The 15,904-nt window shown below is 35.1% G+C and overlaps 1 protein-coding gene across 9 annotated transcripts in view; it reads right to left on the bottom strand.

Moving 5' to 3' along the window:
• Positions 1-15,904, bottom strand: part of ROBO1 (roundabout guidance receptor 1) — a 1,122,251-nt gene that overhangs the window by 128,074 nt on the left and 978,273 nt on the right. For all 9 annotated transcript variants that reach the window (XM_073892039.1, XM_073892029.1, XM_073892010.1 and 6 more), the window contains one exon: positions 10,424-10,581. In XM_073892039.1, coding sequence (XP_073748140.1) covers positions 10,424-10,581 — 158 coding nt within the window. The remainder of the gene's footprint in view (positions 1-10,423; positions 10,582-15,904) is intronic.

The following is a 15,904-nucleotide window of genomic DNA, read 5'->3' on the forward strand; positions in this document are numbered from 1 at the left end:
TTGAGGCTATCATTGATAGTGCTCAAAACACTTTCATTGCTCTGGTTTGATTCTCATAATAATCCTAATAAATAATCGGGGAAGATATTATTATCTTAATAGTGTCAATAATTAAAGGACTTGGCCATGGTCTAGTTGTTAGTGCAGCTTCGAAAAGGAGCTTTCAGGGGACACCTGGCTGGCTCTGTTGTAGAGCATGCAACTCTTAATCTCAGGGTCGTGAGTTCAAGTCCCACATTGGGTGTGGAGACTACTTAAAATAAAATTAAACAAAAAAATAAAAAAAAGGAACTTCAGACAGAAAAGACTTTCCCAAGATGGCCATAGGTTAGGCTTAACTTACTATTTAAATTGTTGCAAATTTTCGTTTTTTGAATGAGATTCAGAGGCAACCACAATCACTCAAGATGAACTTGGATACATTCTTAATAACATATTTGATAAAGCCAAAACATGTTCAGAATTATTAATCAAACTGACACAAGGCCATGCTTGTGCCCAGTGGGTAACTAAGCTGAGGGTATATTGAAAAATATTACTTTCTATACTTACCAAGATAGGAAATATTGAATTTGAGACACAAAACAAGTGACAAAATTACATGAAATGAATCCAGTAAAACACTTTACCTGTGGATTTTGTGTTAGGACTTGTCTTAGTCAAACATAAGTGTTATTATTTTAGAAGAGTTGATCAGGTCTAGTCTGTCATGGGAAAAATGAGAACAGGAAGAAATCTGGTGTTGAGATGTCTGGCTCTTACTCCGGACTCACAACACAGATTCATTAAGGGACTCAGGGCAAATCACATCCCCTGGTTTCCCCTTTCTTCTTAAAAATAAAGGAGTTTGCCTATTCACAATCTCTCAAGTCAGCTCCACCTGTAAAATTCTGTGAGTATCTGTAAGTCACACTTACAGAAATATACTTACTCACAGAACTAACTTGTATAGTATCTCTTCCTTCACATACTATTAATGTAATGGAAACCATGCTTTAGAAAAAAATAAATAGTGTGGATGATACCTCCTTTCCATTTTATAGGGGAATAAGACAATAAATACAAAAAGTATGTAGGGACATAAAATCAAGTATGTTCAAATGAGCAACCTTTGAGTTCTAGGTGTGCTAGAAAACATTATTCTGATTTACATTTCATTCACTTAATATTTTCCCAAGAAATAGATATTGAGCTCCTACCATAAGACAGACCTAGGGAATACGGGTGGCCCTCACGTATCTTATGTATATTAGAGGAGTAATTTACCAATAATTTCTAACAGATTAAAAGAAAAGTACTTAGTAAAAGGCATAGGTCAGGATAGCAGAGAGATAAATCTAGTGTGGAGGAGCAGAGTGGGGTTTTGCAGAAGACTTGTCTGTAGAAGTTGTCTTTGAGTTGGAACCTGAAAAATGAGTGAGTTAGACAAGAGGGTATAGGGGTCAAGAGGTTCCAGGCAGAGGGAAGATCATAGGCAAAGACTCTCATCATCTGTTCCTTCAAGCCCTTGGGATCCAAGGTTCTAAATGCATCTCTAACACCTATATAATGAAAAACTAAAGCAATAACCACAGGATCACAAGAATTATGTTTATAATTATACTGTCATCTAAACTAATTCGAACGCTAGAACTGAGGATGCCTTCATTTATTACAATTCTTTCATAAGAGTACCGAGATTTCACAAGTGGGTCTGAAACACTTGGCTTTCTTTTCTCTAGTTTCAGTGTCCAAACATGAGTAAATGTATTACTATTTAAATAGAGTTACAAGTTTCGGGGAAGATTCAGGATGTTCCTTGGGAAGATAAAAACCAGCCTTGCTCAACCGGCATACCTCATCTGAATCACGGCATTTCTCAATTCCCCTGAGAATTATACAGAACTAGATGCACAGAAGAAAAGTCGACTTGTTACACATAGTGAATGCCTTAGGGCACTGGGGGCTTAAATTCTCTTGTGGAATCCCCTGTTGATCACTGCATTTCACAAAAAAGATGTACAGAGGACTCGAATTTGTTTCTTAATATCAGTGTTCATCTAAATTCTTTACTCATAATCCTCACCTAAACTGAATACTCTTGGTGACTCTGTAGAAAATGGAATTTCCTCAGAGTGTTGAATCAGATGGACATAGAAATTTAGATGAGACATAAATGCTAGATCTCTTTTCATATATATCTATATTTTTTGTTTGTTTATTCAGAAAGTTAAAGCTGCTATGGTCCAGACAGTTCCTGATTTTCCTTTTCTGTGGAGTTTTTGATAACTAAATATCTCCAGCGTTCAGGTAGGTATACCAACAACAGTGATAACCAGAACGTTTGTTACTAATATAGAGACAGGGAGTGTGTCACCATTTACAATGACATTTGACATGTATTTCCTCGCTGGATTCCCACAACACCACCACTGAACCAACATAGGTATTATTAGACAATTCATGTCACAGGTGGAAGCAATGACATATATAGAGATCAAATGTTTGTAAGATCATGCATTTAATACATGATGAAACCCGAAATTATAATATGGTCTTATAACACCGAAGACCATGTTTTATTCTACTAATCCACTGTGTTTCAATTATTACACGTGAAAATTAAGAGAGTAGGAGAGTACATAAATTTACTTTTGAACTCGTTTCTTCCTTCTTCAGTACCAGAGTTCATATTATAGATTTATACTGATGTAACTCAGATTTAAACCATGAATAACCTATTTATGTTTAAAAAAAATAAAATATGTAATATGCATGACTCTCTATGTAAGATGGACAGGAAAAAGAAATCTAGTTGACTCTACCAGTTTCCTCTGATCTCCACACAATAGAACTACGTATTTATTTTGCAGGAACACAAATTTAACTTCTCAGGGAAAGGGGGCTCAATGACATCAGCTGCATTAAGTCTGCTGATTTCCTCTAGGGGAGGAGAGGGGAAAAGGAAACAAGCAGACATGGAACAATAAAAGAAATCGGAAGACCAGAGGAAAGCACTAATCGGAGGAAGGGAGGAGGGAGCAGATGGCTTAGGAAGGAGACATGTGGGAATTGGGGGGAAAGGAAGTAATTGGCAAGGAGAGGCTGAATGCCAAATTCGTGAAGGATCTGGAGGACACTGGGGATTTGGATGGGATGTGAGTCAGCTGCTTTTCACCAAAATATCACACCAACGAGGGAAATCAAAGAAACCTACCAAGACACACAGGAAGCAGAAAAGGACTAGAAAAAGAACTGATGACATACTACGTTCTAATAACTGTACCTCTCCGGCGTGGGATTGGGAAGGGCTAAATAATTTTTTCGATGTATAACTGACTTTTTCTCCTAACTTCATTCATGATTTTCAAATCCTTAACTGGCTTATGAAAGAAATGACGTAGGTTAAGACCCTTCTATTTGCTTTTTAACTATTTTTTACATACCTTGTATGAATATGATTTTTCATTCATCTATAAATCAATTCCTTTAACAATCTAGGCTTAGGGTGACCAATTGTCCTGCTTTCCCCAGGACTAGGGATTTTTAACGCAGATGACAGGACAGTCCCCAGCAAGCCAGCATGCCTGGCCATCCCATCTAAGTCACCTTAAGAAAAACTTATTAATACACTTGTTCATCCTGTTAAAATACATTGATGCTGTAAATTTTTTCTACATTTTTCAAAGAAGAATGAAAAAAAATCTTACTATAGTTATGTGATAAGCAGATGAAATTGACAATAAAATGGTTTCAAGTCTGACCGTGGCTTTGATGGAAACAATTTAAAATGAAACTATTTCTCCATCATCTAAATTATTTTTTTTCAGTTAAGTAAAAAAAACCTTTTAAGCTATACAGAATATTTATAGCATGCTACTATAGCATAGAGATCAAGAAGAAAAATTAAAAATTCAAGGCACAGCTTATTGCAAAGAATAACACAAGTCATTAAAAAATGTTTATGTCACAAAGCCACACACAAAGAGAATGGAAAAAGCATGTTTTATTCATCTGTAAATTTTAGCTCAAAAGCTAAGAATTTCAAACATGAAAAGATAAATGTCTTTTAAGCTTTTCTTTTAACTAGTAAAATGAAATCATTCAAGATAAATGACAGCCAAAGGTTATTATGAAGAAACTAACTCTGATATTTTAGAATTGAGTCCAGGTAGATCTCACAATTTACATTGTACTGTTACAGTATTAGTTTTTGTTACACTTAACTGTATCTATACAAAATTGCCAAGCCACTACATCAACAATATTTTCTTTAACTCAATTTCCTATTCATCATATAATTTCTTGTAATTGTTTAGTTTTTCAGCAATAAGCTTTGAAGTATGTATAGCTGATTATATTTGAACCTGGCTAATCCACAATTTGGACAATTATAAAACACATTCAGTTGAATAATTCACTGATTCATAACATCCTTTTTAATATAAATCCTTCTTAATGTCAAATGGTAAACAGTTATTTATCATCCTCATATCTTTTGAGGTAGGATTTCTAGAGCCCGGAGAAAGAGAGCACACATGAGGGTCAGTGGGGGAGGAGGGTGGTGGCAGGAGAGAGAGAGAGAATCTAAAGCAGACTCCACACTGCGTGCTGAGCCTGATGCGGGGCTCGATCCCACAACCCTGAGATCATGACCTGAGCCGAAATCAAGAGTTGGCCAGTTAAATTGACTGAGCCACCCACGTGCCCCTGGACCAATTCTTAAATGTACCAATCCCAGTTTCAACACCACCATAACCTTCACTGAGTGAACTACCTCTCCAGACCCTTATAAAGATAATGTACTGTAACATTTTTTTCAAAGATTATAAGTAATCTCTGCACCCAACATGAGGCTCGAACTCACAACCCCGAGATCAACAACTGCATGTTCTTCAGACAGAGCCAAACAGTCACTCCCTAAAGATAATATTTTACAGCAGAAGCTAAAGGTTACTACCATTCTAAGTTAAAATCTACAGTGATAGCAAATCAGAGTCATTATATATGTAGCAAAATCTATAGGACCCTATAGAAAATGTTATTAGTGAGCAAAAGACAGATGCTCTCATAATTGTTCCCCAGCCAATTCAGAGTTAATTGCTGCATTAGTGAAATTTTAGTATTTATCTGACAAGGTTGTTGTCAAGATTAAAAGGGTCAACATGTATAAAGAATAGGGCCTGGCACATAGCAAGTGCTGTATAGTAAGTGTTTACCATCATCATCATCGTCATCCAGGAGACTAAGTGTGCCAAGGAGGAGGGGAGCAAAAAAAAAAAAAGCTTATTCATTGAGTTTTCAAGGGAATTAAACGAGATAATATATAGAGGTGCCTGGGTGGCTCAGTCGTTAAACGACTGCCTTCGGCTCATGTCATGATCCCAGGGTCCTGGGATCGAGCCCTGCATTGGGCTCCCTGCTCCGTAGGAAGCCTGCTTCTCCCTCTCCCACTCTCCCTGCTTGTGTTCCCTCTCTCGCTGTGTCTCTCTCTGTCAAATTAAAAAAAAAAAAAAAAAGACTTAAAAAAATGAGATAATATAGAGTATCTGGGACATGGCAGGTGCTCAATATGTTTTTTTCCTATTTTTAACTTTATCAATTTTTCACATTTACAAAACAATTGTGAATTTAAGCACAATATTTCCAAAATATAATGAAATAAAATAAATATATCACTTTTTGTAAGGCATAGCCAAATGTTCTACATCACCCCCCCCAAAAAAAAAGTTTTGGCCATCTGATTCATCTCTATGAGAAAATTTCACTTATTAATAATAGTGGTTATGACTAATTCTCAGGCATATGAAGTAAATCTGTTTAATCCAGCCTGCCAGTTAAACTACTTCTATTTCTAACTCTAAGTATAAATACTCACGTCTAGAAAAAAAATAAAAGAAAGGAAGAAAGACTAAACATCATCTAAGTTCTCCTTCAAATTATTCTAAGAAATAAGTGCCAAAAGAGTTCTAAAAGATTCTCCTGTCAGGTAGGAAAATAAGAAAATGCTATTTATATATTGCTGGTTTATAATCATCATAGATCTAAAATTTGGCTCAGAATCCAGGTCAATGTAAAAAGAAATGACTTAAGAACATCAAAAATACAGGTGCAGCTACAATTCAATTACATATTTGCCCTTTTTGGTAGGGTGTGTCTTTGTTCTCACAGCTGGGAGGGTTGTACTTTACATTTTCAACAAAGAAAGCCACCACATTAAAGAACTCTAGAATTTCCTATAATCAAAATTGTAGCAATAACTGTGCAATCTTTACTTGCCTTTCATAAAGATATTATGTACTTTAATCTCCTGTTCATCTGTACTCAACACATTTGGCAAAGTACATTAACAATAGAAATGAAAACAATTATTTGAAAACAAAACTTAGAAAAGAAGAATCACATAAAATATCTAATAACCAATATCTCTTAAGAGTCTACTTTCAGTTTGGGGGGACAAAAAGAATTGGAAAAAACGTCAGACATTCTGTTTCTGTTTGAAATTTTTGTTTTAATTACTCAATTTTAGTCTTGCTTAAAGGAAAACAAAAACAAAAACAATATGATCTAAATAAGAACAGTAATTTTGAACCCAAACTGCTGATTTTAATCTATTCATCTCCCTGCCTGTATAAATATATACATTTTTTTACCTCTAGTGTTTTATCAGTTTAACAGCCATAATTTATCCAAAACACACAGATGGTCTTAGAAATAGTAAAAGTTTCAGATGTTACAACTTCCTAGCATATGGAACATTATTGTGGATCATCATTTTGGCAGCATTTAAATGGTTTTAAAATTATTTATACGTTAACATCTTGGCATTTTTCATAGTCATAGGTTATTGCAACTTTAAATTGTTTGATTCCTGACTGGAGGTGGTTCTTATATTGACTCTAATCTACTAAGTGTAGGAGAAATGGTGCCCTGTATTCATGGGATAGCAGCCTCTGGGCAGCAGAGGATAAATGAAGACCCAATAATAAATTAAACATTATGGCATAAACCATGACATCTCTTCAAATTCAATATTTGATACAATAGGAAGTTCTGAGATTTATAAAAAAAATCAAATTTACCATAGCAGTTTTAAACTGTGAATATCACAGAAAATGCACGGATACACATGTATTTAAGAGTAAGTCTCACCTTTCAAAATGTGAGACTACAATCACCTTTATTTTTTATCTTCTATATTAGATACAATATGAAAAGAATTGTTCATACTCTGTGTCTGATTTCAATCTTTCCAATCTCTCCTGAACCAGGTCAGTGAGGTTTCAACCCCTCTGTTCCACGGACAGTGCCCTTGTGAAGGTCATCAACGAATGACCACCAACTTGTTCAATTCAATGGTCAATTCTCAGTCCTTCTATTTTGTGATGAACCAGCTGCAACTGACTCAGTCTTTGCCACCTTCTTAAAACACTGTCTTTGCTTGGCTGCCCTCCGCCTTCCCACCCTTTGCACTCCTCACTCCCAGTCTCCACTGCTCTTTCTGTCTCTTCTCTCTGAGGGTGTTAAACATTGGACCTCTTTTCCTTTCTACATATAATCACTCCCTTGGTGATTTCAGTCTCCTGTTTTTAAATAATATGGACATGATGATGATTCCCATATTCATCAGGATAAGCTACATTAGTCTGTGGTAAGAAATGCTCCATGACTCAATACAACAAAGATTGCTCACTCATTCGATGTGTCCATCATGGAAAGACAGAGGTGTGGGGTGGAAAGTTTTGGTACCCCTAACTTAGGGACCCAGGCTCTTTGAGTGTCCATGTTGTAGCTGCACTACTTGGAACATGTGTCCTCCTTGTTTGCCACATGGCAAAGAAAGAAAGTGCTGGAGGCCCACTCACTAGTATTTAATTTATTTAATTTCCACTCACAGCCCATGAAGCTGAACCAGTCAAATTGGTCTGCCCAACAGCAAGGAAACTGAGAAGCAGAGTCTTTCATCTGCCCAGAAGGAGGGGAGGATTGCATAGTAATGAGTACTTGCTATGTCTACCACAACTCAATTTTTTCTGCAGCCTCAACCTCAACTCTGAATTCCTGATTCATGTTTCCAACTGCCTATTTGACATCTATACTTGGATATCTAATAAGAATTTCAAAATTACAATGTCCAAAACTGAGCTGCTGATACTTCCAACCCCAAATCCTCTCTTTCTGCAATTAATGGCATCTCAATATTTTCAGTTGCACAGACCAATCAATTAAGGTAAGCCTTGACTCTTCTCTTTATTTATAAGCCACATCCAATCTGCTAGCAAATTCTGTTGGCTATTGCTTCACAGCAGATCCAGGCTTTAACCACTCCTCACTAGTTCCCCTCCTAGCACACTGATCCAAACCACCATTTCCATCTTGCCTAGATTATTGCAAAAGCTCCCAACTAGTCTCTCTGCTTAATCATTATTATCCTTCAGTGTGTTCTCGACAGCAGAGGATTCTGCTGAGAGACTTCTGATGTTTTCCAACTCACCCAAGGGGAAAAGCCAAACTATTTACAAGATCTATAAGGTCTCACAGTTAAAAAAAATGAATATATATATATATTCCTACAGTCTGGCTACTTATTCCCCCAATATTATCTCCTACCAATCTCCCCTTTGCTCAACCCCCCTGACCACTTTGCTCTTTTCAAAAAAATGTGTTAGGTAGGCCCCATGTCAGGGTCTTTAAACTTACTGCTTTGTCTGCTTACTTTTCCAGTTATTTGTGTAGTTTCCTCCTTCAGTTTTTTCAGGTCTTTATGGGAAGCATTCTCTGGTCATCCTATTTAAACCTGAAATACTACCCCTATCTTAATTAATCTGTCTACCCCTTTAGTATTTTTTATAGGACTGATTATAGTCTAGCATATTGTATATCATACTATCTATTTTGGTTTTACCTGTTTACGCACAGAATATAAACTTCAGAAGGGCACTCACTAATTTCTGCTTAATGCTGCACCTCCAGTGTTGAGAATTTTAGCACTAATTTGTATTAAACATAAATAGGTAATTAATCAGGAAAGATCTGAAGGAGGAAATGGGTAATAATGGTTTCAATGTGTTTGAATCACTCAGGCAGGGAAATGGAAATTACAGATAGTGGTCAGTAGATGAATTAAAATTTGTTTTTAAGGCAAAGATATTATCTTAATTGTACATAAATCTAAAAGGAATCTGTCATCACCAATAAGAGAAGCATTTGTTCCTATAGTCTCTGTCCCCTGTGATCTCTACTTCGCTTCCCCAAACCAGTGTTTCCCATACAGTTCACTTTGCCATGTGACTTTTCAGCACCTCTTAAAAGTACAGCCAGGTTATTCTCACCCCAATTGCTAGAATTATAAAAATCCTTTGAGAGACTCATTCTAATTCAGATCAGTGCAGAAAAAATGCTTGATTTTTTTTCTTCAAATTCCGTAAAACCCGTCTACCATAAGCTTCTCGATTTTATTTTTCACTATTTAATTCTCATGCTAATCTGATAACTGGTTGTTCAGAAATAGTGCAAACATTTATTAGGGTTATGTAGTCTGTGTTATAACTTTGTTCTTCTCCATGTTTAGCAGTGACTTTTCCTTAAACACATATTCTCCTGAGGTCAGTGATCATAACGGACACAGAGTATGAGCAAAACAAAGAAATTTATAAAGGGCAATATTGTCCAATCATAGAATCAATGAGAGTTCAGTTATTCTGGTACATCAGTAAACACCTTACAAGACAGAAAAAGCGAAGAAAAGGCAAAGAAGTCATATGGAATCACTGATGTCAAGAAGAAAAATTCATCCTTACTCCAGATAACATATTTCTCTACTTGTATACAGCAGGAATTTGAGACTGATGCGCTGCCCACTGCGCCAAGAGGGCTTCTTACAGCAGGAATTTGAAATCTAATAATCTAGTCATGTGATTTTATTTTCGAATGAGATAAATCCATCATTAACCATCATTCAGAATGAAATTTCAGTTTTCAGGAATATTAAATTCTAAAGAACACAAAAGCCATTTGAAAAGGAGAAAGAGATTAAAAAAAACAAACAAACAAATGCTGAAGTGACTTGGGAGGCCTTTGGAAACATAACTATATTACCGAATTTTTAACATTTTTTACTGTAGAAAATGGAGATGTGATATGCCCTGAATTATAATAACAACTAAATCATACATGGAAGTGTTAAGTCTAAGACATTAAAGTAGAAATTAGAGTTTTCTCTTCTAATCTCCAAACTAAGCAACATGCATTTTCCTCACTCATTTTCATGTCAATACCGGGAAAATGGAAAGATGTTTATTTTAAAAGAAGAAGTGAAAATGGGAGATAATGTAACCCTTTATTTAAAAAAAAAAAACAACCTACTTCACTTTTCTCTTTTCTTTGGTGAAGATATATACCGTTAGATCTATAAATGCTCCCTACTGCTGAATTAAATACTCACAGTTATTCTTTCATCTTTGTCATCCAGTGGAGAGCCATCTTTTTTCCAGGAAATGGTGGGTTCAGGATGGCCTCGTGGAGGTTGGCATTCCATCACAGCAGGCTCCCCCACGGCCACCATGACATCGGAAGGATTTTGTCTGAAGTCATCCCGTAGGACTGCAGGAACAAGATGAAATCATTATACTCAATTGTGGATATATACAGTCCTAATCTCTGAACTCCAGTCAAATGTTATTTATCTTTTGAAATCTATTGAACTGAACGTTTGGTACAACAATTTTGTACCGAAATGGGTGTCTCTCTACTCCAGTGACACTGAAAAATACTTTCATGGATGAAGTACTGCATGTAGAAAACTTATGCTCAAACTATTATTTCAAAAGAAACACTTAAATTTTGGTTTCAGAACCTCAAACAAACTTACAGGCTTACAAAATCCTGTATTTTTCTCTTCTAATTCTCTACTTTTCCTTCCTCTCTACCAGCGAAGTATGTGCACACATCTGCGTAAGCTTTAACATCCACTCAAACAAAACCATTTTTTAATCTACATATTGAGACAATTTGGGCACAACATGACTATGTTAACACTTGGAAAATGAGACTTCAAAGAGGAGACTTGGTCCTCCTCTTAGGCAAGAATGGTAAAAAGAGAAAGAAAAGTCAATATAATCGCACCACACTGTCATAATTCTAATTTTAATACTGTACATTATTTATTAATAAAATACATAGACACAAAAGTAAACCTTGTTGAACTGAAAACTTCAGCTACTGTTACCACAAAGTAAAACAACAGGCTTTGAAGACTTTTGCTATTTATAAAATTACGTTATAATTAGGTGTTAAGAATGTACTACAAATAAAACGTAAGGTTTATAGAAAAAGCAAATGAGTGGACCTTAACAGAAAGTATGTGCCTTTACTGGATTACATTATTAATCTAAGACAACACCTCTGAAAAATTTTTAACACCCTTGAAACACACAGAAGGAAAATACTTTTCAAATAAAAATAAACCATTTGTACAATTTTTCTACTTGGTGAACTTAAAACCAACTTAGAAACATTATATCTTATTTACAAATTGAGATCATATCTCAAATAAACCAATGAATAATAAAATGTCTTTCAGAAATATCAAAAGTTTAAGTCAGATAAATCAAGTTTTTTTTTTCATTTACTATGTTATTTGGGTTTTTACAGTATAGAATGAAAAGCTAACAAAATGTAATCCATTAAAGATTGTTGCTTAGATAATGCTCATGCAATTACTTTTACAGCTGTAAAGCATAAAACTCTAGTATTGCCTATGGCTACAGGCAGCCCTGCAGAGTTATGAATTGAAGACTTTTTTCTCTATTCTATAAAGGCAACTTTCTTCCTTGTACATGTCCTGAGCATTTTCTTGTGGGCGAAAATAGTATGTGTCACATTATAGAATGACATGAACTTTTAGTTAAATTATCCAATTTTCTTTTTTCTTTTTTTAAGATTTTATTTATTTATTTGACAGAGAGAGAGAGACAGCGTGAGAGAGAGCAAGAGAGAGCGGGGGGGAGAAAGGAGAGGGGGAGAGGGAGAAGCAGGCTCCTTACTGAGCAGAGAGCCCCACGTGGGGCTTGATCCCAGGACTCCGGGATCATGACCTGAGCCAAAGGCAGACATATAACCGACTGAGCCACCCAGGCAACCCTCCAATTTTCTTAACTCATGTATATATTTAAGTAATTAAAAACTGAGTTCAAATGATTGGCAGCATTTTGGCAGAAAAACCAATGGCATCCGTAAGTATTCTCAAATGCAGTTCATTTTTCTTAAAAAAAAAAATCCTTCCTTCGCTAACAAATCAAAATGCATATTTTGATAGTTATGAAATAGTGTGAATATTATGAAATTCTAAAATCTGGAACTAACTTTTGAAAAGATTTAATATCAATTTGAAAAAGAATAATATATATATATATATATATATATATATATATATATATAATGTATCCAAGTAGTTATCACCTAAATAGTTATTAAACAAACCACTGTTCATCCTAACATCACATTTCTTCCACAATTCATGTAATGTTTTATGTTCGCAGGTTGGTACACAGAATTTTGCTCAACCACTTCTCACTCTTTTTCATTCTGTTAAATTAGAAAAAAAAAAAAACACAAACATAAGCTTCATTGAATCTTTGAATCTCCCTACTTTTTTTGTCTGAAAAAATACTTTAAGATTTATCCTTTGAAACAAAACAAAACATACAATCATTGGTCTTTCTGAAAAGTGATACACTAATTTCAATATAATTCTCAAAATAGGTAAACATGTTTTCAGAAAAGGATTCTAAAATTTAGTGTTGACTTTACAATCTATTTGGGTAATATTGAGGAAAGAGGGGCAACAGGAAAAAAAAGTTAAGCAGAAAGTGTTTCAAGTATTATGGAGACTTTAATATTTATAACACTCCTTTAGAACCCTCTGGGAAATTTTAGAACTGAATAAAACATAAAATTATAGAACAGGCACTGGTCTTTGACAACGTCCAATCCATCCCATAAAGAGAGGCAACTGAGTCCCAAGAAACTTTGTCACTAGCTTGAGTTATTTGTCAGGAAGAGACCAGAAGAAAACAGAGGTATCGCCAATTCCAACGCAGTGCATTTTTTTTTTAACAAGTCAACATTTTACTATAAAATGCCATTTACCTATCTCATCAGTTATATTTCCAACAAATCCACTCCATTATTGCAGAAGGCCTGACAGTGATTGTAGATCAGTGCACACTGCAGTCTTAAGAGTACCCAATTTTGGTAAGGCTCACCTAGAATTAATTTTGTTCCCTGATCATGTGGTGAACATCTGTGAACCACAATGCCTTCTGCTTCATGAATCATAGAATTCTGGTTCAGTTAGGGGCCTAAGAGATGGGTGATCCAAACTTCTTCTTTTAGAAATTAAATAATCTAAGGCTCCTCAGAGAGGAGAGGAGCATGTCACATAAATAATAACAATGTTAATGTGAGCAATGAAATAATAATGCTAGCAATGGCTGACATTTACTGAACATTTGCTATGTAAGGAACCACACCAAATATCCACTCAGTCCCCATAACAAGGCTAGGACAACGTGAATTTATTAGTTTCATTTTAAGAATAAGTAATCTGTAAACATTTAGCAGCAGTGTTAGAATACAAATCTCTTGTTCTCCCAAGGATTCTGCTCTCTCAATTTGCCCACCTATCTGGTCTTAATCTGGATACAGTGTTCACAGTTCTAATCACATAGATATCAATGATACAATTAATATCCAGCCTCTTTCTATTGGAACAGAAGTTGAGTGAAAAATTTCTCTTCTGACAGTCAACTGACTCTCTTTGAATATTTCCTGCATTCTTGTGTTTTCTCAGATTTTTCCATGTTTGGAAGACGCCACTTCAAACTTTCAGTGGTATGTTGAGAATTAGAACTCATCACTCAGATTAGTATGTTGTGCTGACTCTTCCCAGTAATTTGCTTTTATTACAACAACAAAATGACTAAAAAACTGATACAATAATAAGTGTTTTAATTAAATATAAGCATTTTAATTAGAAGTAGGTATCTTGAGAAAAAGAGAGGAAAATAATACGCAGTTCTGGTATTTTCTTTTCTACTTAAATGATTACTTTGTCAATTAAACCTTGCAGCAAAGAGTAGTAAGCTGTTGACTGGGAAAAGAAAATAATACATCAAAAAAATCCTTTAAAATTAGGGTATTTTGGAGGAAAAATAAAAAAGGAAGGATATTCTCAAAGACAAGAACCATATAGATGTTTAGTCAGAGCATGCCTGTTTTAATTGCTTTCAAAATTCCCTATCACCTACCTAATCTTTATTTTTGAGTAGAGGATAAATTACTCACTTTTTTTAAAGATTTTATTTATTCAATTGACACACACACACACACACACACACACACACACACAGCATAAGCAGGGGGAGCTGCAGGCAGAGGGCGAAGCAGGCTCTCTGCTGAGCAGGGAATCCGATGTGGGGCTCGATCCCAGGACCCCAAGATCATGACCTGAGCTGAAGGTAGATGCTTAACGGACTGAGCCACTCAGGCATCCCAAATTACTCACTTCTATCATACTGCTAGTTCTCTATCTCAATGCCCACATACATGCTGAAATAAATGTTATCTAATTTCAAAATAAGTATCATTCTTCCATTTAACATATCTGTATTGAACACATATTTTGTGCCTGGCATTTCTACTATAACTTTGATATTTTCCTCCTATAAAGTTTATATAAATGCTGATGTCTGTCAAGAAACAACATTAATCTTCATATTGTCAGAAAATGGCAATATAATAGGGTTTTATTGCAAGTTATTTTATATGAAGATAAATGTTTTAGGAGCTAGATAAGAAAGTACATCACAAAGGCTTTTATAACTACTTGCATTCCTACTTAGTAAGCTCACAGCATTCCCCAGAAGAACAACGTGTTATCTGAGGTACAAATGTGTTCAAAACTCTTTAACATTTATTATTTTTAAATTTTTTTTAAGGAAGCTCTACACCCAACATGGAACTTGAACTCACAACCCTGAGATCAAGAGTCGTGTGCTCTAGCAACTGAGCCAGCTGGGCACTCCAAAATGCTCTAACGTTTCTTAAAAGAGTAATTCCAAACTTTTAAAAACATTCTAACAAAAAGGATGAATTTACAGAAAGATATCTTAACCCATCAAAGAGGAAAACTAAAATGATAACATGTAAAATAATATTCCATGAGGTATTATCCACCTTATACCATCATCTTCTAAAGCTAAGGAATTTGATTTTTTAAATGATGCAAGCAAACATCAATTCTGCACAAAGTCAGGATTTAATCATAACAGTTTCCTAAAGGATACATATTCACTTTAAAATTTGGCACTGAATACATCTATGAATGCTCTTCAATAATTATGTCATCTTCTACTTGTGCTTTTTTATAGCACACAACTCTATTTTTAAAACTTAAATTATGCTTTGGTTAAGATTCTGGAAGAAAATATGCTGGTAAAAGCACTTATTTTCTTAACTACTGGAGCTTTTGAAGATTTCACAAACCTCTTAGGCTGTACCCTCAGAAACAGTACATTTTTTTTAAACAGTACATTTTTGTAAAACAAATTACACATTCTGAAGAAGTTATAGAGGATTTCAAACACCATTCAACTTTACCAACGAATACAGAAAATTGCGAACAGAAGAAGCTCTTACTGGAATAAAAAAAGTAAAGTTGTTTGTTTACACAACATATGATGGAAGAACAAGCTTATGTAAACACAGTTGCATTCCTCTGTGTTCTGCTGGGCCACAGCAACGGGGACACCCATTCCTGGTCTTTTAATGGTTAGAATTACTTTCAGGTTGGGTCCAAGCTTAAGCCATGTTCCCGTTTTGCAGAAACATGCACACCATAGTGTCCCTTTCTATGAAAAGCCCC

Source organism: Callorhinus ursinus, unplaced genomic scaffold, assembly GCF_003265705.2.
Source record: "Callorhinus ursinus isolate GAN/ISIS: 27379988/994484 unplaced genomic scaffold, GSC_fseal_2.0 scaffold1, whole genome shotgun sequence".
In the NCBI taxonomy this organism is placed as follows: Eukaryota; Metazoa; Chordata; class Mammalia; order Carnivora; family Otariidae; genus Callorhinus; species Callorhinus ursinus.